Source organism: Rhipicephalus sanguineus, chromosome 7 (assembly GCF_013339695.2).
Source record: "Rhipicephalus sanguineus isolate Rsan-2018 chromosome 7, BIME_Rsan_1.4, whole genome shotgun sequence".
Classification (NCBI taxonomy): domain Eukaryota; kingdom Metazoa; phylum Arthropoda; class Arachnida; order Ixodida; family Ixodidae; genus Rhipicephalus; species Rhipicephalus sanguineus.
In genome coordinates, this window is record NC_051182.1 from 131,504,072 (window position 1) to 131,528,781 (window position 24,710).

Sequence of the window (24,710 nt, forward strand, 5' to 3'; positions counted from 1 at the left end):
GTTTTCTTTCCCACCTTCTCCTTCTTCGGTACGTGTCGGCAGGCAGCGTGAGCTCTCCGTGTGTGTGTTCTCCAACTGGCAGTTCAACAAGCGCGTGGCTGACGTCACCCAATACTGAGTGCACGTCACCACGCGTGCCCCGAGGCGCGACCGCCGCGGCGCGGCGCTAGTTTCTTATCCTCTTTCGGCGCGCGTTTTGAACCTACGCTAAAAATGACCACAATTAACGCTGTTAGGATTATTTAGACATCACGTTGGAGGATTTACGGTGTCATTCCGTGATTACAAGACATAGACCTACTTATTACAACATAAATGTCACAAACAAGAAATCGGCTGTCAGGGGCCCTTTAAACTCAAAATATGTATTCGTTACTACGCGTGAACAGTTTATTAAAACGTTTAAAGAAAACAACAGACATATTTGTGCTTTTAAGGGAATTTATATTATTTAACTGTCAATGACGTGGATACGCAAATAAAGATCCGCAGCGCCCCGCAATTTTTGGCGGAAAACGCCTGAACCACTCAACGGCCATTAAAAACTGCCGCGTAGCAGCGCGACAACTCTATCGAGTCGATAGAGTTGTGCCATTTCAGTGGCCATCGACTCGATCGCGTTTCAAAAGTGCCCATGTGACACTGGTAAACTCATTCGTTCACCCAACCCTCATATGAGCATGGTATCATGGGGGTGCAAAAGGGGCACTTGACCGCAGCCCCCCCCCCCCCCCCCTAAACCTCACCAACAGTTGCACCCCTCCACCCAAGCCACACCAGCGCTCCCCTCGTCCCCTCTCCCACGATGCAACACGGGTTTGCACGCCCCAAGACAAAATCCGGCCTACATTTCTGGCGCAGGGTCTTTGAAATACTTTCAATAATTCAACTGGCTGTCACTTTGCTTCTCATATGTTCAGTAGTAATATCGTCAACCTAATACAGAACAAATGGAATGAAAATTGCTACAGCAACTCAACTATACGACATTGTTACGAAGGTTACCCAAGCGTGCTCATCACAAGCTATGCGCCGCATTTGAAGAAAATCAATCCTCTTCAAGTCAGCCACAGTGTCGCGTCTGCCACGTTTCTTATTTCCATACCAATAATTCCACTACAGACAGTGCCAAGTGCATATTTTCTGGCTTGTATATGCAGGCTCAAAGATTAACCATGACTAAGTAGCGTGCAGCAAGTTAATGAACGGATCGTTTGCGTACCATTCATTTTCATCGACTGTACGCAAACGTACATTTAGTGCGGAGCATGTCAGCTTTCACTGCTGCTTCAGGTCGCAATCTGCTGTCCGTCAACAAGCATGTGCTACAGACATGATCTGCAAATCTCGCCATAGTGATTAGTGAAGTGTCCACAGCAAAGTAGTTCTTCGTCCTTAGTATCATTGGTGCCGTTTGTACATGCGAAGGCAGGGCAAGGGTTTTGCAGCATCTTTTGCATGTCTGTAATGCCTAGAGGAAACTTGGAAAACAGTGATAAACTTGCTCACTGTCAGTCTCACAGCTCAGCTCACCCCAGACGTAGGACGTTTTACAATGACTACATGTAAAACGTCAGAAGAGCATCAGCAAGGTCATATCTTGAAGATAAACGTGCAAGCCATCACATGATACATTACGACTGTTCAGAAAAATAGATGTGCTTTAATTACAACACCTCTTGAATAGCGTTCATACATACTGCAGTGCAAGAAATGTTGAGCTAAATATTGCACTGCAAGAGACAGGCCGACATAATTGTAGTTATGGTACAATTTCTTTTTTTTTATTATTTCGAAAGCCTTCCCTTAGGCATAGCAATTTATGGTGTCAAAAATACACACGCAAATTCGCTGTATGTACAAAGTCTAACAATGAACGGTGGTATGGTCCGTGAATCCAGCGATCGAGGTCGGGTGGTCGGCCAGGTCTGAAGGCTGTTGCATGGAGGTGACGAAGACGGCTTAATGGCAGGCCTGCACAAGTCCACAGCAAGTGCGTCGCAGTCATGTCGCGGATTCGGGCGTCGCGAATGGGCACGATGCACCATTTGGGCCGCGGAAATGTTGCGCCTAGAGAGTGGTCACAAGCGCAACCCCGACACGAAGCCTCCGCAAAGTAACTTCCTCTCGATGGGTTGAACCACCACATCTGACTAACGCGGAAACATATGAGCTTGTGTAATACGACGGCGGCTTTCTTTTTCTCAGAACACCTGCAAACCACGATCTATGAGGGACGCCGTAGTGGACGGCTCCGGAAATTTCGACCGCCTGCGGTTCTTTAACGTGCACCTAATCTAAGCACACGGGCCTCAAATATTTTCGTCTCCATCGAAAATGCAGCCGCGCCGCGGCCGGGATTCGATCCCGCGACCTTCGGGTGAGCAGTCGAGCGCCGTAGCCACTAGACCACCGTGGCGGGGCCCGGAGCATCTGTACGTGAGCGTCTTCAGGAAAACGTGGAAGGGGGTGCGGCAACCCACCCACAAGTTATGGCACAGTTCGGAGCGCCGGATGACATATCCTGCATTTAGTACAGCAGCATCACAATTTTAGAGAGAGGTTCTGGAACAAAATGCAAATACATGTTCACTTACAAGATTATCATATTACATGACAACGCATCATTGTGTCATAAAATACAAATCTGATAATTAAAGCGCTGTGAATTCCGATAACTTACAGCACTTAACATTGTCAGAATTTAAAACGTTAATGCTTTCCCCTCTCTAGAACGTTTTCTGGAAGTCATTATTGTGTGACACGATTTTCCTTAGTTTTCTGGCATGTTATGAAGTACATATCTATTTTGTTACCGCTTTATCTGAGTAGTGTAATCCCTTGTGCAAATGTTTTTTTTCTTTTCGATTCATTGTATAACTGCCATACTTTATAGTCACTGTATTAGTGTATTATACAAAGTGCGTTATGTGCTTTACCATATGTAGCCATACTGTACTAAAGGTGGTGAGGTCTCCCTCAAGCCACGTGTGTGCGGCTCTTTTTCCTTCATCCACCTCCATTTACTGCTGCGTTGTACCTGGGTGTGTAAATGGAAATCAATAAATCAAATCAAATAAAAAATGTATCAAATTTGCTGTGACTCGATTTCGAATGTTTACACGCAAGCTAACAAGGTTACATTTTCTTATCGAACAGAACTTATCTCTTGTGGGAGCTACATTTCGCAGGGCAGAGCTACGTGTTGAGTGCATATTATCCAAACTAATTCACACCTCATTATAACAAAGTCGCATCTGACACGACAATAACTTTGTTATATCCGAAAATTCGTTATAAGCGTACATTCCTGACACACTCTATGACAAGACTATTCTGTGTTAACTTCGTTAAAACCGATAGTACCAGTGTTCGTTATATCGAGGTTTGAGAGTAAGGAAATGAGGTGTTCCTTACCGAATGTCTGGTTCCTTGTCCTCACAGCTGAATGTATCATGTCCGAGGTAGTCCGTCCTGAAATATTCCTAACAATTGCATACAGTGCTGGTAGTTCTCTGAAGTGCCTCGTAAAACTAATACATAACTGCAATCAAATTTGCACGCATGCTCAGGTTCAGACTCGGGGCATTTGCATCATGCCTTGACGTAGAGCACAAAGGCCTCCATTCTGGTAGTACCTCATCATTGTGCAGCAGCGCGTAGTCACTTTGGTCACAGCTGTCATCAGTATAGGCAGCGGGCTGGCCTGGACCCCTGTGCAATGAAAATATGTTCGATACTGCCTATTGACTGTCGGTCTTTCTAGGCTACAGACACTAGCAGTCACGCTCTTACTAAGACAATGCGTGTACTGTACCTCATCACTGTACTGCTACCAGTCGTCAGTTTGGTAGCAGCTATCATAAGTAGGCAGCGGGCTTGGTCTGGACACCTGTGCAGTGAAAATATTTTCGAGACTGCCCATTGACCGAATGTCAGTCTTTCTAGGCTACCCACAATAGAAGTCATGCTCTCACCAATAGATTGCTTCTTGATGCACGCCTGTACAGCCTTAGTGCTCTGTGCTCGAGCAGTTGTCTGCACATAAACATCGACGTCACGCGTATATGGCTGAGATCCCTCAGTGCACTGGGTGGTGGTGTTCCCTTGGCAGCTCAAGTCACGCCGATTGCTGCTCTCTGCATGGTCAGCCTCTGGTGCGGCAAGAGCTTCACGGGAATGCTGCTGGAATAAGATAAAATACCGTGGATTGTAGGCAACAGGCTAGAGAGCCAAATATACCAGTGGGAGCCAAACTCAACATATTGGGCAATTGCACTGAACTGGTAGGACCATCCTCACGATTTACACACTGCCCGGGCAATTTTCAGCAGCTAACAGTTGCGTAAATCACGGGAGGGGGGGGGGGGAGGGTGCTCTGAGCAAGTGTGTAGCTCAGCAAATCAGGGCTGGGCAAAGATACTTTAAAATTATATCGCGATACGATACAAGATACTCAGGGAAGAAGTATTTGCAATACAGATACAAGATACTGCAACACTGATTGTATCCGATACGATACATTCTAATTGTATCTTGAGATACTTTCGGTCGAAAATCTATTAACTGCGAGCAATTTTGTTTCATATTTGAATGCAATGCCTGTTGGTATCTCAAAAGTTTTGTACTTCTAGCTCAAGCTGTGTCAGTTTCATTCCGAAACAACTTATGGCGCTTCTTTAGCTGCTTAACACGATAGCTCTTTATACACTTCGCTGATAGCGGCTTTTGCTGGTCCCCTTTGTAATTGATGGAAGTCGCTGCTTTGCTTGCCCACCACCTAGCGGGTTGCCATCTACTCACAAGAACGTCAATATGAAGCCTCTGCACGATGGTGCAAATACCGCTGTGGAGCTCTACCTTGCCCGTAAACGTATTACGATTTTCGCCAGTGGCGTAGCCAGGGGGAGGGCACACCGGGCCCATGACCCCCCCCCCCCCGAAATGTTCTTTGCCGTGGCATAGAGAGCACAAAATGACACTCGATCACATCTGCCTGCCCGGCCACCATTGCAGGTCAAGCAGGTGCCCCCCTCCCCGAAAAAAAATTACGGGCTGCGCCCCTGATTTTGGCCATAGCGGATCACCGAACAGGTGTACGGCACCGAGAACATGTGCAGCCCAGAAACCTTTCAGATGTATTGTACAGTTCTACAAAGCGCCGCAGGACGCCACCGCTATTCACACTACTGGCACTTATCGCTCCGATTACCTGGTGATTAGTAGCAGTATACAAAAGAATTAGGGAAGCTTAAACAAGGAAAACATATATATCCAAGTAAAAATAGAAAAGCGATTCCGTATCAAACACATCGAATAAGTAAAGAAACACGATACAGACGCCCATCCCAGGAACTAGTGATATATTTAGGAGCTAATAATATGATTAAGAATAATTGTTGCGTTTTGCGTCGCAATACCACTATATGATTATGAAAGACGCCGTAATGGAGGGCTCCGGAATTTTCGACCATCTGGGGTTCTAAAACTTCAATATAAGCGCACGGGCCTCCAGCATTTTCCCTTCATCTAAATGCGGCCGCCGCGACCTTCGGGACAGCAGTCAAACACCATAACCTCTAGACCACCGCGGCGAGTAACCCCTAATAGGTATGACAATTAGGCATTTAAGGTAAGACCATAGAAAATTCAGTGCCTATGGAAAATAGCGTGAAACGGCTCGTAGGGACGCTCATGAGAAAAATGGAGTATTTGGTTTCTCGAACCCCTTTGCTCACAACTTTAAAGGGACACTAAAGAGAAACAATGAATCAGTTTAGTCGATAAACTGTACTTTAAGAACTATAATGTCGTTAATTTCACCATCATAGGTGTATTAATAGAGGAGAAACTGAAGTTCAAAGTTTCATTTTTAAATTTCGCGCCAAATTTTCCACGCGTGACGTCACGGATTTCAAAGTGTACTTATCGTATTTTGGCGCCATTGGCTCAACAAAATTTCCTCAAACTTTGTATGTTAACTCTATGGCCCCCTCATAGGACAGTGTATTTCATTTTTACCGTTTAGGAACTACGTAGGCCCTAGTAGGCGCCGTCAAAATATGTGACGTCACGGCGAATGGTGCGGTAACTTCAAGGTGGCGTCGCCACCCACATTTTCTTTTTGTGCGATTTCTCGTTTACTAAGCGTCTTCTCGCAGCAAGCGTGGTGCTTTTGGTATCGTGAAAGAGTACTTTACTAATACGAGAAAAATCGTTTTGCTCCTTAGTGTCCCTTTAAGATGGCTATTATAATGAAAACTCAATTTCGCTAATTTACTAAGCAGTAAGCAGAATTTGTTACTGTATAGTCTAGGCAAGCCCAGATAATTATATATTTGTTCTCAGCATCGTCTTCACATGACAGTAAATTCAAGTGGGATATAAGTATGTAAACAGTAGCACAAATGACGCAGCCAGTTCAAATGTAAGAATAAAGCAAAGAGCTTTACCTTGGTAGCACGTTAAAGACATATTGCAGTAAACAGACCGAAAAAGAAACGATATAGAGACATAGGTAATGTATGGGATGAAAAAGAAGGACAGCTAAGAACTTGTGCTTATGATTTTAATTATGATTTTAGAAACTGTTTGAATAAAAGAAGAGACATACGCCATGACAGCTTTGGTTAGGTGGATGCCTGTTCTGTTAAATCCAGCATCGGTACCGGTGCACGGTGCTGTAGCTGTTAGAATGTTATTTGCGTATAAGTCAATCTCATTGCATGTAAGCGAAACTTACATCCGCGAAATCCTTCGAATCGCCGATGTGTGAAAGCCACGATACGCAAAGCAACCCCCCATTCTTGCATCATTCAGACTTCCTAATGAAGCACCACGCAAGAGAAACTTTGACAAGCGACACCACAGCGGCATCAGGATGTGTGCGAAAGACGCCGCACGCATTGGAGTACGCGGCACACGAAGGGCTAAGTGCCAAGCACTGACACAACAAAAGAGAAAAGAAAAAAAGAAAAAGAAAATGTCGGCTAGGCATAGACGTTCGCGCGCTTGTCTCTCGAGATGATGCGAGCGCCACCACGTGACTCTGCTCCACCGATAGGGACTCTCAGAGCTCTTCGCCTATCCTCGCTGGAAAACTCTGGCGTAAAGCTAAAATGATATGTCCCTGCCTTTAGTTTTATTCTGGTGACAGTGGCAGCAGTACCAGCTTGAGAAGCGGAGTTCAGCCAACGTTTATTGTTTCGCCCGGCGGTGGTGCGATCGCAGTATCTTGCATCTTAAGATACACGATACATTCTTCAATGTATCGGGAATACAGATGCTGATACACGTCTTCCTAGACGTATCGCGATACATGTATATTCGATACTGTCCAGCATTTTATTTTGATATTAAAGTCAGCTTTCCCATGGCGCACCTACAGACATCGACACTAGCGTGACGTCAGGGTACAGTACTAATAGGTGGAGAGCAAAACGGCGCGTCGTCTGCTACAGCCCTTCCGGTTCACGGAACCTTCAAGGCTCAGCTCTTCGCTGCTTCAAGTTGTGGACGGTTCAGTGTAATCGGAGAGGAGGCAAGATAACTGGTAACAACTGTGTCACAGAAAGTACGTGTTTTCTCCCCGATTACACTGAACGGCACACATTTTGAAACAGCGAAGAGCTAGGCATCGAACCGGAAGACGTCACGCAGCAGTCTGGCTGGTTTTGATGACGTCAGGTACTTTCCAAAATGGTCGCTTCTGTGTCACTAACGGAGACACGGTGTGGAACGGCCGTGGAAACGTCACGATATCTTGCGCGAGAGCGTGACCAGAAGCTCATACCGCGTCGTGACGTCAGGGTACAGTAAGACTCGAAACTAGCTCTTGAGAACATACTGTAATTACTTTTCAGGGTGCACTCATGCGTAGCAGTGCATTCTCTAGGCTCTTGATGGCTTAACGTTTTATTTAACGTAAGAAAACTAGAACTGATAATTTTCGCGTCAGTAAGACTACAAATTCAAATTTTGGCGCTGTCCAAGCGCTTATTAAAGGCAGTGACTTTAGGGGTTAAGGAAAAAAAGAGAAAATAAGAAAAAAAATACGGACATTCTGCCGTAAAGGACAGAGAACTGGGCTGAGAATTTACGTTTTGTTTTTCCTGTAGTAGGATATATTTAATTGAAGTATAGACATTATGCCAACACTAAGAAAAAGAAGAGTAAAGGGAATTTTTTTTTTTGTCGAGCCTGGTGGCAGACTTGTCACCGCCCAGTTATAAAGGGGACGCTCATAGCATCCATCCATCCATCATTGGGGAAAGGCGCCGATCCGCGCGCAGTAGGTTATTGCTGCGATACACTCTAGCTGCGGAGCCTCGCTTGTTAATTACGCTCGATATACTTATGTACATAGATGTGAATAAATTAGTACACGGGGACTCTGCAGTAACGAAATTGATTTTCTAATTGTATATGAAGATTATTTCGCAACAGTGTTCTTGTCATATAAATGTTCCGACAGCAGCAAACGTTGGTCTAAAGAGTTCGTTTCGCTGATATTCTGGTGTCGGCGGCGTCGGCGTTTTTGGTTCTGAGCAGTAAAGCAGCCTTGGTCGAGAGTGAAAATTCGAGGTAGTTGCAATAAGGATAGCAGCTCGAGGGCGATTGCGGTTTGGCCTACCTTGCGGCAGTCTCCACCGAAGAGCGAAGGCACGCTAGCGATAAGGAAGGCAATAGTGTGCGTGCGTGCTCGTGTGTGCGCGCGCGCGTGTGTGTGTGTGTGTGTGTGTGTGTGTGTGTGTGTGTGTGTGTGTGTGTGTGTGTGTGTGTGTGTGTGTGTGTGCTGCGTGTGTCAGTGCATGTGTGCGTGTGTAAGTTCATGTGCGTGTGTGCATTTGTGTGCGTGCGCGCGTGAGTGCATTTGCGTGCGTGCGTACGTGTGAGCATTTGTGTGCGTGCGCGTGTCTGCATTTGTGTGTGCGCGTCTGTGTGTATGTGCATTTGTGTACGTGCGTGTTTGTGTGTGTGTGTACGCGCGCACGTGTGTGTGTGTGTGGTGTGCGGCGTGACCACGCCTACTGCGCATGCGCATACCCTCTCCACTCCCCCTCACAATTCTTCCTCTCCCCTTTCCCCCTCGCCACTCACCCTCTCCCCTGCCCCTCTCCCCTTCCCTTCTCCCCTCCCCTTTCCACACTTCCTCTGAAACGCGGGCTAGACATGCCGAAATTCTCCCCTGCGCAACGCCGCGATTAGCACCTGCGCATGCGCGTCCCCTCCACCTCTCTCTCCTCTCCTACGCTGCCGCCCTCTCGCGTGCCTGTCGACCGCGTTCCCCGCTCGCCCTGTGAGAATTCACGGCCAGGCTAGAGGGAAGACAAGACGCGCGTAGCGTTTCTCTTCGCGTTCCACGACGCGAGGTCGGTAGCATGCCCAACGAACGCCAACGGAACGCGATCGTGCAAGTGCTCCGGCTTCGCATCGCCTCATGGTCCCCTTTAGCGGGAAATGGTGTAACTTTCCCTATTCATTGCATAACTGCCATACTTTATAGTCACTGTATTAGTGTATTATATAAAGTGTATTATGTGCTTTACAATATGTAGCCATACTGTACTAAGGGGGGTGAGGTCGCCCTCAAGCCGCGTTTGTGCAGCTTTCTTCCCTCATCCACCTCCATTTACCACTATGTTGTACATGTGTGTAAATGGAAATCAATAAATCAAACATCATGGTGTATGTGAATCAGAGAGCAGAGCGATCGAGCCGGCAATCGTCCGCCGCTGGACAACGCAGCTCTAACTTGATTTCTCCTTTTAAAAACTCATAGGATCCCTAATGCATTCACCTAAGGCGACACGAAGGCGAAAGCCAACTTCTTTTTCCTCTCAGCCGATGTATTGATGCGGCCCCGCCACTACTCCAAAACTTTCTGCACCTAACGTGGTTTTGCACTGCCTCCAAGATCGGAGGCACCTCACCTGGTTTTGCATTGCCTCCATGATCTGACCACCTTTGACCAAGCAACGATGCGATATGATGCCATCATGTGACGTTACGTCACAGGCTTTCATATGCACGTGACGTCATAGGCTTTCGTTTATTAAGGCTTTCGCCTTAATAAACGGTGTTGTATCGGAAGCACCGTGGTCGGAAGTGTGCCTGCAATGCTGCAAAGTGTCTCCGGACGGTGACGATGAAACGCAAGAGGCATCCAAGGACGAGAAAATCTTGCCTGACGACATCAAGTCTGGCAAACTAATTATAATCACGTGAATACCGTGAACGTAAAAAAACACGACCGCATCACAGAACCCACGAAGCACAAAACGTCGAAAAACTTCTTGAAACAACACTAGAAGTTTTGCAGGAAACGTCAAGAAAACGTTTTGTACAAGAAGTATTCTCTAAAAGCTTACGAAACGCCTTTTTCTGGAGCATTTAGGGATGTTAGCGCAAATTTAGCAGTTTCGGTCGCTGCACGTCCTTGATTGTAAATTTTGATTGGTTTAACGGCGTGCGCAGTGGCGAAAAAAAGTTGCTTTAGAACGCAAAATCAACGCACTTGACATCTGTATATTATTACCCGCGATCATTCGATCGCCAAAGATCGATCGTTGATTGTTGACATGAATTGTGATGCCTTGATAACAAAAAAAAAAAAGAAGAAGCAACGCTGCGGCCACGTGCGTCGATAACTTTCTTTGCAAGACATCCGACATTCATCTCGTCCGGTCGTCCGGTTTGGCGTTTGCATTGCAAAAGCATAGCCTTTGAGATTTATCCCGAGAAGAACACGAGGAAAATGATTTCTCAACAGCAAGAAACTGTCACTTGAGATTGAGACATCGTTTTGAATGTCATGTACAAAACGTACCGGATATTATACGTATATGTATATAATTAGCTTCGAAAATAGAATCTGACGGTTGCAGTAATAAAAGCATTCCAAACAGTGGTCAGAAGCATTGCCTTAGAGATTCGTTACTAGAACTTCTTCGAGAAATCTGTTACTTGCGCGTGAACCAGGACGCCACCTATTTCACTTTTACACGTAATATTAGTCAGACATTCCTTTCACATTTTTACTAAATTCATAGTGGTTTTCCATGCGTTTGCTTTCTCATTTTTGCTTTTTGTTGCGAACACCGCTAGAGTATGCTCCCTGTTGTCGCGGTTGGTTTCGCTATAGTTTCGCGTTTGCGGAATCCGGCGGCAAACAGCGACAAATATTTCTTCTCGTTCTACCGGCCCTTGTTCCGTTTGGAAGCTCCAGAACATCACTGTGGCCTTCTAGATACTCAACAGAAGTAAGCATATCTCTTGCTCGCCGCGCGAAAGGGTTTTCCATGGAAAGATAAAAGAAAACCATCGGCGCCCCGTCACGTTCGCAAAAACCGCCGACTTTGATGCTGCGCTTGAGCCGCATTTACGCTAGATGGCCTCGGAACAATATAATGAGAGCGAAATTACGCCACCTTTCAGTACATATAACTCAGCTGTTCAAAGATAATGTCATGCATGGTAATCGATCCGTGTTGCGAAACGTGTGACAGTGAAAGCGCGTGTTCCTCCACCGACAGGTAGCACATGCTAACGCAGACCGCACGTATCGTCGGTACTGAAGGTTTTTAAAACGCACAAATGCCTCGCAAGCTCGCCCTCGGATGCGTGAACGTTGTTAATGGCACTGCGTGTGTCACTTATAATGCATTGTGCAGGTGGTATGTATATAACCATTTCGGCATCGCAGGAAGCGTCAAAACATATGCTTCGAAAATGTTTCGATTTGTCATAATTCCTGAAAGACATAGGGTAAGCTGTTGCACGCACATGCTTGACTGACTTCACTGTGCCATTTGCGTGCAGGATGAAAATAAAATTCCGAGTATTGCCGAAACCACGACACGATTGTGATACGCACTGTTGTGGAGGTACTCGTTCATTTTGCTTACCCGGGATTCTGAAACATACCTAAATTTAAGCGCATTGTGTGGGCAATATCAACTGTTCAACTGCACTTTCCTTTGGCGGTTACAAGTTTTCTACTGTTAACTAGGTTTTGCTGTTGTGCTTGTGTGTATTTGTGGTTGAAATTTCCAAAGTATCTTATTGTCTGTGCCCATAAGTGACCTGAACTGACTTGGTAAAAATTTGTAGCACATAAGCAACACAAAGCCGAAAAAGGAGGCACAATGTGTGCACTAACTTTCAACAAAATGGTTCATTTCACATGAGGCACTAATAGACAATGGTGTGGTGCCCTCAGGCTTCACCAAGGTGCCATACAGAGAGAGATGTCTTCTTCCGTTTTATTTTACCAAAATATACGGCACACTAATCACCTCGCGAACTACTCCATGTTCAAGAAAGTCAATGCTTTATTCGAGGAAAGTCGGGGAGTGCTGACAAAATTGGTACCCACTTTTCCAATTTTTGCAGCTTCTATTATCAACTTCGTTAGTTCAACTCTATTAGCTGATAAAACGTTTGTTTTCTGAAAGAAAGTTTCCCACTCACATGCTCTACACTGTAATGCCAGCCATCCATCGTTGCATTTGTTTACAAGATTACAATGCTCTCTTATAAATGCCATTTTATGTAGCGCAACTAGACGGGAGAACAGAAAGGAACAGATAAACACTGTTGTCCTGTCTAGTTGCGCTACTGACGATGGTATTTACTATCTCGAGACACTAACTCACCCAACGTTCACCTCTTTTGAAATGCTCTCTTAACCTATCATTCCTGCAGTGGCCCATTTCCCGACATACTGCTTACTGCATGAAAGAGGTATCTGATAAATGACAGCTTCTCTGCATTCCACAAACTTCATCCTATGTCATTTCTTGCAGGCAGTCTTCGTCTTTGGTGCTTCACTGCCGATTCTGCAAATCGATTTCAGCTTGCATGGAGCTGAAAAAACTACTCGCACATTAGCACGTGATGCCAACCTTTTTATTCTGTAGTTGAACAGCGCAACAACTCAACAGGACACACAGCACATTGGAAAGATTCACACACAACGCGTCGCTCAAACAAAGGTGTTAGTCGCAGAGGGCCCGATTAGGAAGTACCGCTCCATTGTTCTAGTCTGCCGTTCTAACAGTGATGTCGCTCAGAAAGGAACAGCTGTTGTGCCACACTTGTACGAAATTTTGCACTACATAATAAGGTTGATGTCACTTGCTAATGTACAAATCGTTTTTCCGCTGCATGAAAGCTGAAATCTATTTGCAGAATTCGCAATCAAGCACCGAAGAAGACAACTTCTTGCCAGAAACGACACAGATTATCAGATACCTTTTTCCTGCAGTAAGCAGTATGTCGAGTAAACGAGCAGCTGCGTGAATGATAGGTTAAGAGAGCATTGTAATCTTGTAAATAAAGCAAATGATGGGTGGCCTACATTGTACTGTAGAGCGTGTGGTTGTGAACCTTTCTTGCAGAACTCAAAGTCTTTATCAACCAACAGAGCTTAACTAATGAGATTGAAAATACTATAAGCTGCAAAAATCGGTACCACTTGTGTTATCACTCTGTCCCTGTCTTTGTCGGATAAAAAATAGACTTTCTTGAGTGTGCAGTAGTCTGTGAGCTTACGTGTGTTACGTATACCTAAAAATGAAACGAATAAAGACAAATCTCAGTGCATCGCTTCTTGGTGCAGTGTGAGTGCACTGGCATTGTGTAACTGTTTGCCTCGTGTGCAATAAACCATTCTACTGAAAGTTTGTGCACATGTAGGTTGTCTCTCCATTTTTTTTCTTGTTTTGGTTATGCGAAAAAATTCTTAGCATGTGCTACCAATTAGGGTGGATTTTATCCCTAAACCAATGTCGCCCTGTGCTACAGCGTTCGTTGTCGTTTAACTAAACTAGCCTCTTGTTTAGTTTTTTTTTATGCTGGTGTAAGTGCATGCTTGACAAACATTTTCTTGGTTCATCATGCCTTTTGTGTGCAGGATGAAATTAGAATTCTACCAGGTATTCCCAAAACCACAATATTGACACACACCACTGCGGAGGAACACTAAATTTTGCCTACCCAAGATTCTTTAACATATCTAAATTTACTTCATTCAGACAAAATATGGCGTTGAACTGCTCCTATTCGCGTTAACAAATGTTCGACGATTTAGCAAAGTATTGCTGCTGTGCTCGTGTGTTTGCCAAGACAGCCTTCCGATTTTTGTTGTGCTGATACATGCCTGATTGAGACACCTTGTACTTTACTGTGCCTTTTGCGTGCAGGTTCTTGAACAATGTCATCAATTCCATTGCTGCAGCCTATGTCAAGTGACCAACATATTGTTTGGAATTGCTACAATAAAGGTTATGCATGACCAACAACATTTGTTGGAATTTCGCATTTACTTTTGGAAGCGCTGCAAAACGCATTCCATTAAACACAAGTAATGAAAATGAGCCAACATTAAAATGGCTACGTTGTCTTGAGCACAATGGATTAAGCCAATGTCGTGTCTGAATAAACAGGATTAACTAATTCTTTGGCCAGAAGAACGCCAATTTTGCTGAGATAAAAAAATTCTTGAACACGGGGTGTCGCTGGAGCCGTTTTGACATGTGGACTTGTTCTTCAAGGCTGGAACTCGATGACAAGTGGGTTTGTCAATATGTTGGCTCCAGGAACACGCTAGTCAATTCTTCGTATCATGCCAGCGTTTTGCAATCACGCTTTAGCTGTTCACTGTCAAGCGTGATTAAGGGAAGCCTGCGTACTATGGCGTCAGGTTTACTTCTTGAGCTTCTCTAGCGTGCAGAATTGATAATTCGAGAAAGGCAGAAGTTCAGGGGAAGATGTAAGCTTGAAGAGATGAGAAATTCTTGCACACAGGGTGTCGCAGGAGTCAGCGCTTCGATAAGCAAACTTGTCTTCTTCGAGGCTGTGAATTGACAAGTCCGCTTGTCGAAATGGCTCCAGTGACACCCAGTGCCCAAGAATTCCTCATCTCTTCAAGCGTCCATCTACCCCTGAACTTCTGCCTTTCTCGAATTATCAATTCTGCTCGCTAGAGAAGATCAAGAAATAAACCTCACGCCATATTACGCAGGCATCCCTTTACCTATTATGTTTGGCAGTGAACAGCTAAAACGTGATTGCAAAACGCTGGCATGATGCAACGAATTGACTAGGGCAAGCTCCTCAACAAGCTGGTTTGCATAAAAAATGTCTAAAAAAGCTCTTGAAAACATATTGCAAGAAGTTTTTTAGAATTCTTGCAAGCAGTTTTCTAGACTTCTAATAACGTGGTGTTAGCACAGCTACAGGAAGTTTTCAAGCTGCTGACGTCTAAATAACATCTCGACTAAACTTCTAATATACTTTTGGACTTTCCTTTCTGGATGTTTATTAGAAGTTTTCTAGCTTTTCCTGTGTTTCGTGGGTAATATGTACAATGATTTTTCTTCACTGATTATTCTACAACATGTAATGTTTCTTGGTGCCTAATAGGCATAGATGAGGCAGCTCAAAAAGTGGCATCTTAATTTAAAACAAGAAATTACCTTTCCCGCTTGATGACGACGTGAGTCGCTGGCGCATAGGCCACTCACACAATCAGTGTTGTGTTCCGAAGCCTCCTGTTCACGTGGAGTAGGCTCGTCGCTGCAGAAGTCGAAGCGCGGCCTCTTGCTTTGCGTGCCCGTTGATTCAGCATCGCCATGCCGTGGAGTCGTCTCTACGTGCAATAAATGTGGCGTACATTCAGCGGTCGGGTAAGGCACTTCCGAAGCAGTTGAACCTTTTGGCCCCCGTCGCTTCCGAGAAGTCGGCAGTAGAGCCTGCCGTTTTCGCGAAGGTTTCCCGGTTCTTTGCTGCACGGTCAGGTAGTTTGGGCAGCCGTGGAAAATGCTAGGCACAGCATCCGAAGAGAGCGTAGGTTTCTTTCGGGCGTGCAACAGGACGTTTCCCTTGTACTCTGCGTGATATGCCACAGAGATCGCTTCTTCCGGGAAATGTTTCGCGCACACGTGGTCAGTAGGCTTCAAAACTCTGTCCGCTCTCGGAATCGCCCGTCGCCACTTATCTAAGCGCTCTGGTTCACGTGGAGCCTTGAAAAGCGACACACGCTCCGTACAAGTCCTATACCCCGACCTGCAATTCGGGACAAAACATTTTTTGCCCATTTCGAGGCGCAGCCAGTGACAAGGCCGCTAAAGGCATCATACACAGCGTCGAGGTATACGTGCACTCAATCGCAATACACGAATCAGCAAAACAAATGCACTGACGCTGACAGGGCTCACAGGAATAGGGCAACGCATGCACACAAAGTTTTCAGGAAGATCTTTCTTTGCGCGCGAGCCCCTGAGACCCCATTCTGTAGCGCCATCTCAACGCGCGCCGTGAAAACTACTCGTGGCTCAAGGTCATCGGCGAACACAGTCTGTCGGTCTGCCCGCGTGCCCGCGCCCAGCCCACTCCTCAAGCGTAGCGGCGAGTGTCAACACAGTAATGGGAACACAAGATCCGCTTCGCGCGGAGAGCGCTGTCACTCTGAAACCTGTGATAGCAGACTCTCCGAGTATTCGGGGAGTGGTTTGTGCAGCCCACAACGCAAGACCACTTGCCAACCATCGCATGGCCGTCTACGGGGAATTTAAGTTGGCACGCCAAACCAGCGAAGTTGTGACAAACTTGATCACTTTTGACTCTAATGACGTCACACGCACAATGTGGCCAGGTAGGCGGTTCGAGGCCTTCAATAAAATTAATTTGTAAACAATCTGCGGATATCCCAAGCTTTTAATCTCGCATAAATGACGGAGATGTGCAAACTACGACACCCATAGAGTTTCATACCAGCGGCCGTGTTCATACTAGACGTCACAGAACGCATTTCGTAGAGATCAATTGACCTCGGAAACATGGCCTTTGAGATTTGCTACTTGTAATCAGCGGAAGCCGTCGCTGCATGTTAATTGCATAGATGGTTAACTGAGCTTGAGCGTCATCGAGACAAAAAGGCGGGAGAAGCGCCAGAGAGGGATCATCTCTACCTCACGACGTTTTAGGAGTTGATGTCAGTAAAAAGCATAGCCTTCGAGATTGGATTTCGTCACTTGGGAAGATGCTGTCGCAGGTCATAGATCATATTTGTAGTTAGTCACAGTGCGAAGTACATCAGCATCAGTAAACAATTCAGCTCATAAAATTCAACACTGTTGCAAATGAGAACGTGACGTCTACAATGTTTGTTTTTTTTCCTCTCGGTGCGGGCAACAAAGTATTGTTTCAAAGGCATGTTACCTAGGCAGGCAGATATTCGTTGGGCATTAGTTATTTGAGCAAGGATTATTAGCGCAGCGTTGTAGTGTAGCACACTGTAGCAGCTCTAAAACAGCGCCGGCTCTGTCCGATTTGCAAGTTCGCAGAATCTCGAAGGCTGCGCTTTTTCCCAACCCCCATAGCCAAAACCAAAATCGAAACAAGTTCAAATCATTTGCAATCGACTCGATCCATAGCTAATCCGTACTTCAGCCATTTTTCCGTTTCATTCGCGCTACAGTGTACTAGAATGGGGCAGTGGGCTCACTGCCGTATCCCTGCGCCGCGCCGCCGCGGCCCTCTCCGCGTCGACAGCTTGAGCGCCCGCCAGGGGCGCTGCCGCCAGTTTCTCCTGAAAACTCTTGCGGGGTGTGGAGCGCGTCCCCTTGGTCGGTGGGGGTTAGGCTGGTTACGCTGTAGTTGCGGGGGTATCAACAAACGCGGGGTTGGTGGTGGGGAGAGGGCCACCACAATGACACAAGAAGAGATCACAAAAAAAGAGGAGGGAAGGGGGTCGAGCATTTTCTTTTTTTTTTAATCTGACCCAAGTAGTTGAAGCTGTTTCCATTTGTGTGTGCCCTGCAGCGCATGTTCACGCCGTTCATTCGTTTGAAGGACCTTTGTAGGCACCCCGCGTGCCGCTTTACTGCACTTATATATGCTTGTTTTTCTGAAGGATCGGCATCTGTGTCTATCCGCAAATCGCAACTGTCTCAAAGACGGCCCGCCGCTGCATCTGGACAGGAGGGACGCGCTTTTTTACAGCCTCAGGCGGTCGTGCACATAGAGCATGCAGCGTACGTGCAGAGAAATTTCTGGGGCTGCGTTTGACAACAAAAAACACTTGGACCCAACGAAGCTAGGAGTGACCGCAGAGTCAAGTGTGACAGCAATAAAAGCAAGAAAACGCGTGAGGGTGGTGACAACAAAACCATACTCGTGCTTTGGTAAAAAAAAAAGGGGGGGGGGGGAGGGGGGTTAGGGTACTTCTAAAAAAATAATAAAGAACGCTGGTACGGCTGCTTGTTTCGCTATCGAAGTCCTAAGCACAGAACTATACTGACGGATAGAAAAAGGAGATGTAGAGGGGGGCTGAAGTAGCTCTCATTAGGAAGCGGGGGAGGTCCAAAGGGATTGGGCTCTCTTTGGGATGCCCCAGTGCCTGATAGATCGACGTTGTCGTCGGCTGTCGACTGCAAACATCGCCGGCGCTTCTTGCTGTCCTTTATTTTTCATTTTCGTAGTCGATTATCAGATGTTCATACACGTTTGTTGCGTCCGTTTATTGTTCGACCACGAGTGACATTTTCTGCATTGATAATTCATATTGTGATATGGCAAACATTTGCGCATACATAGGCAGGGTTTTGTGTAAATAAAATCAGTATGTCAGTGCGTGACGCTGTCGAGTGTTTCTTCGTGTCCTGTTTTATCCGCGCTGCTGAAGAACTGGTGCAATTCCAAGGTGCAATAAAAATGTGTACGCACGTGATACATGTTACTTGTTATGTACTCATATTAACTATGTATAAATATTTTTTTTAATTGGGCATACGAGTCCAACTGCAGTTTTGGTGACCTTGTACGATCTACGTCCGCAAATAAAAAATTTTTAAGCGTACGGTGCGGATACATTTATTACGAAGCCGAGTGATTCCGCCCATTATTGATTCCCGAAAAAAAAAGAACATTATAAGTGGGTTAGTTACACAGACCAGCTCATATATATTCGAAAACAATTTAAAAATGAGGCGTTGTTTATATTCGGCATAGTGGGGCTCGAAAGGCGGGAGCGAAGTCGCTATGATTGCTACAGTGGCTAAAGTGCATTGAAAATCGTATCGATCAGCAGGACAAAAAAAAAAAAAAAAAAGAAACGAACGCCGCCAACTGGACACCCTGTTATTGCAGCGGCTGCGTGGAGGAGCATTCGTTTATGCAATAGCCGCTTAAAACATCGCTCGCCCTACGTAAATCAGTCACAGCGACAGTAACTTATTTCACAATACACAGAAAACTTGCATCAAAAGAACTTCCGTGAGTTGCGCACCGTAAGATTGGCTTTTCTTGCGCGCAAAACAGCAACGCGCGCTAGCCGCGCCCTGCTACCCGCCGGAAAGTTTCAGGTGACGCTGTGAGCCGCGCCGCCTGTCGGCGGCGACATGAAGTGCGTCACGCTCCGCCGCTCAGTGAGCGCACTATAAACTTCTAGAACACTGTAATTCGCGCCAAAAAAGCGTACGTAGTTAGAGTGTACTAGAATATTTTGAGTGGCGCAACCAAAGCCGGCGTACCATGCAAACCTGTGTCCCCTCTTTTGAAGAAAGTAGCGGCGGCGCTGGCGTCGCATAATATTGAAGACGGCCGGGGACGCGACACGCGTAAATGAAGGAACGCGCGCGTCTACCCTCTTGCCCGGCCGCGCCGAGGAAAGTTGGCATGTGCCGAGTTGGCATGTGCGAGTTGCACCGCGCATCAGTGACCAAAATAAAAAAAAAAGGAACAGCGTTTACATCACTGCTACGCGCTCGGGTGCAAGTCTGTGTACGCCCGCATGAACCAAGGCCGCAAGATATGGCTTTTTAAAGCTCCAAATTAGTGTGTCTCGATGCGCGGAGAAAGCGTCCGTCAAGGCACCATACTCCCGATGATAAAGAGCGACAAATTGTGTGTGGGAAAGAAATTTCTGCCGACTTGACAAGCCCCTCGGTGCCGATTGCGCTGTGTGTGAATTTGAGCATCACTTCATCAAGAGAGATTATACGTGCATGTAACTAACGGTGCGGAAGTTCGAGTGCCGAGAGGAAAGCCGTCTATTCGACCTGACGCGGTGCCGACAATTTTACCGAATGCACAGTCATATCTCTCCAAGACAACACCGGCACCGCGGCCTCGGACAAAACGGCGCCAGCTTGCGTCTGACGATCACAGTGAAAGGAAACGACGTGACCCGACGAATGTTCAACAGTCGCTACTGCGAACGAAGGCGGTGAAAGGGGGGTGTGGTCGTGGGCTTTGCTTCTGAGCAAGCCGCCTCCTAGTTATTTTAAAACAGCGCACAAACGGGGCATGAAAGGTACCACACTACCGCACAACACATGTCCCGTTTGTGCGCTGTTTTAGAATAACTACCCTAGTAGCACCAAATGTCGACACAACGTTGCCGCAACATTGAGAATGTTGTTTCAACGTTGTGGCAACATTGCGTGCTACTAGGGTATGCGTACGTACCAACAAGCCTGCCTTGAAGTTCAAGCCGCCTCCGTTGACGACCTGCACAAATTCGCCGTTCCATTGACGTCGTGGGCAGTGCGTGAATTCCCTGAGCTTAACGTTGTATACGTTGCGTGCAAGTTTAAGCTATGCTTAGAGCAAATTTCAAGAAACGGCAGGCTAACAACAGCGTTTTCTAGAACTGCATTATTGTCGCGCTTCACCACAGCACGACAATGTACAATCATCTTGCGCGTCGTAGAAAAAAGAAAAATGAAAAATAAAAAAAAATCAGCAGTTCTGTGTACGAATACAACCGATGAGCGAAGCTCCGTAGACATGGAACGCGACCGACCATGTACGTGTTGAAACTGTTTATTTGCGCTGCGCGCCTTGTTTGTTGCGCGACGCGCGCCGTGTTTTTCTTTTTTCTTGCGCCGCGCGCGGCGTTTCACTTGTCGTTTCGCGCCGGCGCCGCATCTAGAGCTTCGACGGCGGGGTGCGGGCCTAAGAAGCGTCGCTCAAAAAAAAAAAAAAAAAAAAAATTCCAGTCTGCCAGGGGCTCGCACGGCGCATATTTGTTATAGCTGGCACGTTAATGTAGTTCAGTTGCGATGGAGCGTCCATTTCTACGTTCTTTTTGTTTTATCTCACCGGCTCTGAAACGCACCGGCAAGCAGCCGCCTGCAATGCCGGGGGACCCTTTCAAGAGTAGTCGACTGCAGCGCCGCCGCTATTTTCTACACAGAATGGGCCGCTCCACGGCAGCCGGTTGCGCCACTCAAAATATTCTAGTACACTCTAACGTAGTCGTAGAGCGCTTGTCAAAACCCGCGCACTGTCGTCGTCGAAACCATCTCGCATTTGCTTCGATTGACCTCGACCTCGCAAGGATGGGTCTTCTCACCGACTGCGAGGAACTGTTCGGCACCTCTGACTTGTACAAACTTTTCGGCGTGCCCCGAGACGCCTCCGAAGGCGCCGTCAAGAAGGCGTACAGGCGTCTTTCGCTTCTAGTCCACCCCGACCGTGCCGACGAAGCCCAGAAGGAGGCGGCCACCCGAAAATTTCAGGTGACTAACACTCCCAGATTTAAATGCTCAAAAAGTTCCGGCAGGTCCCACTCATTGTGGGAATCGACTTCGTGCGAAGCAATCGGTGAGTAGCAGCCTATGCCAGATTTTTCACTTTGAGCCAAGCGTTACTAGGTGGATCGACGTTTGTGTAAATTTGGTAGTTGTCCGCATATCGTGGTCTTGCCAGGCAGGTCAACTACACTGGCGCGGAGAGGGTAGCTCGTGGTCCGAGGTAACGTCGGTACTCACGTCAGAGCAGATATGCAAGTTTTATCGCAACCAAGCGCATGCTACGGTCCGATGATGTGCACATGATAAGTAGCGTTAGTCGGCGTGGCTAGAACTTGCGTAATCGATATATATTACATTGTTTTCAAAGCGGATAGCCAACACTACAACCACAATTGGCGTTGCCCCGACATGAGGGTTATATAGGGTATTTTTCCTAAGAAGTTGCAGAGTACTTGAGAACCATGCCAGAATACCTGGGTTTGATTCCGGCTGGAACTGTGATTTTTGTTGTTTCCTCCCATCGGGATTTTTCGCTCATCAACAACTCCGTCAACGCCGGCACCGGGTTTTCTGCGACGCGAGCTCTTTTAAGATTTCCGAAGTCGGTTGTCGCTGTTCCTGGATCCATATATACTGTGAATCACCTGTGGCTCATACCCATATACCACTGGCCGTGTTGTGCGGGTATGCGCCACACGACTGGTGGAAAGGGTTCCGCGATGTATGCGGTAGGCGATTCACGCTATTTATATCATGACCTGTGAATCGTGTTCGTCATGCACTCATGTCCTCCTATGCCAATTTTGGTACTTACCAAGTTAAAGAGACGACCACAAGAGCACCCGGATGTAGGCAGCTAGATAGGTACACACATAGAAACAGTCAAAGTGCCTTTGATTCTCTAAGAAATGCTTCGCATTTAATATACCCGATAAAGTGGACGGGAGGACAAGCACCGTCGTAGCTCGGTTGGTAAAGCATCGGACGCGTTTTTTCAAAGGTTGCAGGTTCGCTCTCTGCCGGTGCCAAGTTGTCTTTTCGTCCACTTTAATTTGTTCGCGTTCCTACCGTAATTACTACAAGTAACGTCCCCTATCCTTTCCTTGGCTTGAGTGTCTGTTGGTTGCCAATAATGTTGTGTCTAATCAAGAAAAAACGCGCCCCTAAATTCTCCTTCTTTAGGTCCTCTCCAAGGCTCACCTGGTGCTGGCCGATGCCGACAAGCGGGCCGCCTACGACGACACCGGTTGCGTCGACGAGGATGACGACTTGGACGGCGACCGCGACTGGACCTCTTATTGGCGCTGCCTTTTCCCCAAGATCACCGTGGCTGACGTCGAAAAGTAAGCACACACACAACCCTCCCCCCCCCCCCCCCCCCCCCCCCAGGAAACAGTCTGTGAAAAGGTCTATAGTGTTTTTTACAAAGCCTTTTCAAGCAATAGCGTGGCTCTATGGTAGAACACCTGCTTGCCATGCACAAGGCCTGGGTTCGAATCGCACTCGAACCGAAGTTTATTAGTATTTATTTATTTGCACCTATGTCGAATTTTCGCTCACGCACAATGCAGGTTTTTCACTCACAAACGATCACGACGACGCCGGCATTTGAGCTCTTTAACGCTACTGCGCTAAAATGAGACACCCACCGTGGTAACATAGCGGCTGAAGTGTTGTGCCGCTATGCTCAGGAGCACGGGTTCGGTTCCTGGCCACGGCGGCCGCATTTCAATGTGGGTGCAGTTCAAAGAAGCGCCCTGCGTACTTTGATTTAGACGTAAAATGAAAGATCGCTAGGGTCATAATTAAACCGAAATTCCCTCACTACGAGGCTTGTCTCATAACCAGATGTTGCTCTTGGCGCATAAACAAAATCCCCAAAATTTAGTGTTTCGCACTAGTCTAATTTGCGCGGGTCACTGTGACGCCATGGTGCGTGAAACTAACACGCATCAGGCAAAAAAAAAGAAAAGAATTCTTACCTTAATTGTGCTCATGATGTGGAATCTTCAGTGATTCACACTTGGTGTTGACAGCTGGGCTAGTTTGTTCTGGTGAATACTGTGAAACATTGTACTGGCAAACAAAAACGTGGAAAGAATAGAAAGAGGCACACAATGCCAGTGTGTGTCTCTAACTATCCTGTCCCTGTCTTTGTTTGCCGGTACGATGTTTCACAGTATTCACGCATAGGCCTTTTACTTGATTGATGTGACTTACATCATAGGCATCACTCTGCAAACTCCTTCACTGTGGTTTGCCCTGCCAGTTGTGCATCATGGGTACTTCCTTTTCTTTCACCAGTTCTTCGCTTTTTCTTTTTTTTTTTATGCCTGCTACGTGCTATAGTGTGCTCCGCAGGATGTTAATGAAGTTTTTCTATCCATCCAACATTTCCTACGCTTGTTTCTGGACAGGTACCTCGCCAAGTACCGGGGCTCTGACGAAGAGCTGGCTGACCTGAAGGCCTGCTACGAGCGCTTCGAGGGCGACTTCGACGCCATCAGCGAACACCTCATCGGCTTCGAGATGGAAGAGGAGGACCGCTACCGCGCCATCCTAAACAAGCTCATAAAGGACGGCGAGGTGAAGGCGTACCCCAAGTTCACCAGGGAGACCAAGAAGTCCCGCAACTCACGCAAGAAACGGTACCTCAAGGAAGCCGAGGAAGCCCAGAGCATGAAGATGGAGCTCGGTTTGGATGACAGCGGGGAATCGCTGGCAAACGCCATCGCCAAGCGGCAGCAGTCGAGGGAGGCCGACTTTGGAAATCTAATCGCGAACCTTGAAGCTAAGTACTGCAAGCCCAAGAAGAAGAAAGTGACCAAGTGATCAGCTTGCTCCTTCATGCCCCGTGTGGTGTTGAGACTTATGACAGGGGCGCAACGTTTGCGCTCGACCCAACTTCCGAACCTGCCGGTGTTATTTCTTGCTCGTGGACGTGCTCGTTATGGTGTACTCGAGCGAAATACCCATTGCTTTAAACGACCTGTGTATATTGCAATACGGCAAGAAGAGAGTTGTAACATCAATGAAGATAATTTACTGTACATAAATTCGTGCATACCTCTGCTTACTGTGAAAGTCCTTCATGTCTGTGGTGATGCCCATTCCATGTGGTAATTAAGGTTTAGCTTTGTAGCGATTAGCAACGTTCGCTCGGGCAGT

General features: G+C 46.8%; 1 protein-coding gene and 1 long non-coding RNA gene across 3 annotated transcripts; one reads left to right on the top strand and one right to left on the bottom strand.

Annotated features, from left to right (window-relative positions):
- Positions 1–1,651: 1,651 nt before the first annotated feature.
- Positions 1,652–16,607, bottom strand: LOC119399958 (uncharacterized). Of its 2 annotated transcripts, none has more exons than XR_005184988.2 (5): positions 15,480–16,607; positions 3,978–4,182; positions 3,818–3,892; positions 3,418–3,714; positions 1,652–2,524 (listed from the first exon to the last, which is right to left on the bottom strand). It is a non-coding gene; the product is annotated as an uncharacterized LOC119399958 (long non-coding RNA). The 2 variants fall into 2 exon arrangements; XR_005184987.2 differs by having other exon boundaries at positions 3,978–4,185.
- Positions 16,608–19,468: 2,861 nt separating this feature from the next.
- LOC119399959 (dnaJ homolog subfamily C member 9) lies at positions 19,469–24,428 on the top strand. The gene is made up of 4 exons (XM_037666864.2): positions 19,469–19,483; positions 21,271–21,527; positions 22,725–22,885; positions 23,960–24,428. Exons 2-4 carry the CDS (start codon positions 21,348–21,350, stop codon positions 24,372–24,374), a joined length of 756 nt encoding a protein of 251 aa, XP_037522792.1. The 5' UTR covers positions 19,469–19,483; positions 21,271–21,347; the 3' UTR covers positions 24,375–24,428.
- Positions 24,429–24,710: the final 282 nt, after the last annotated feature.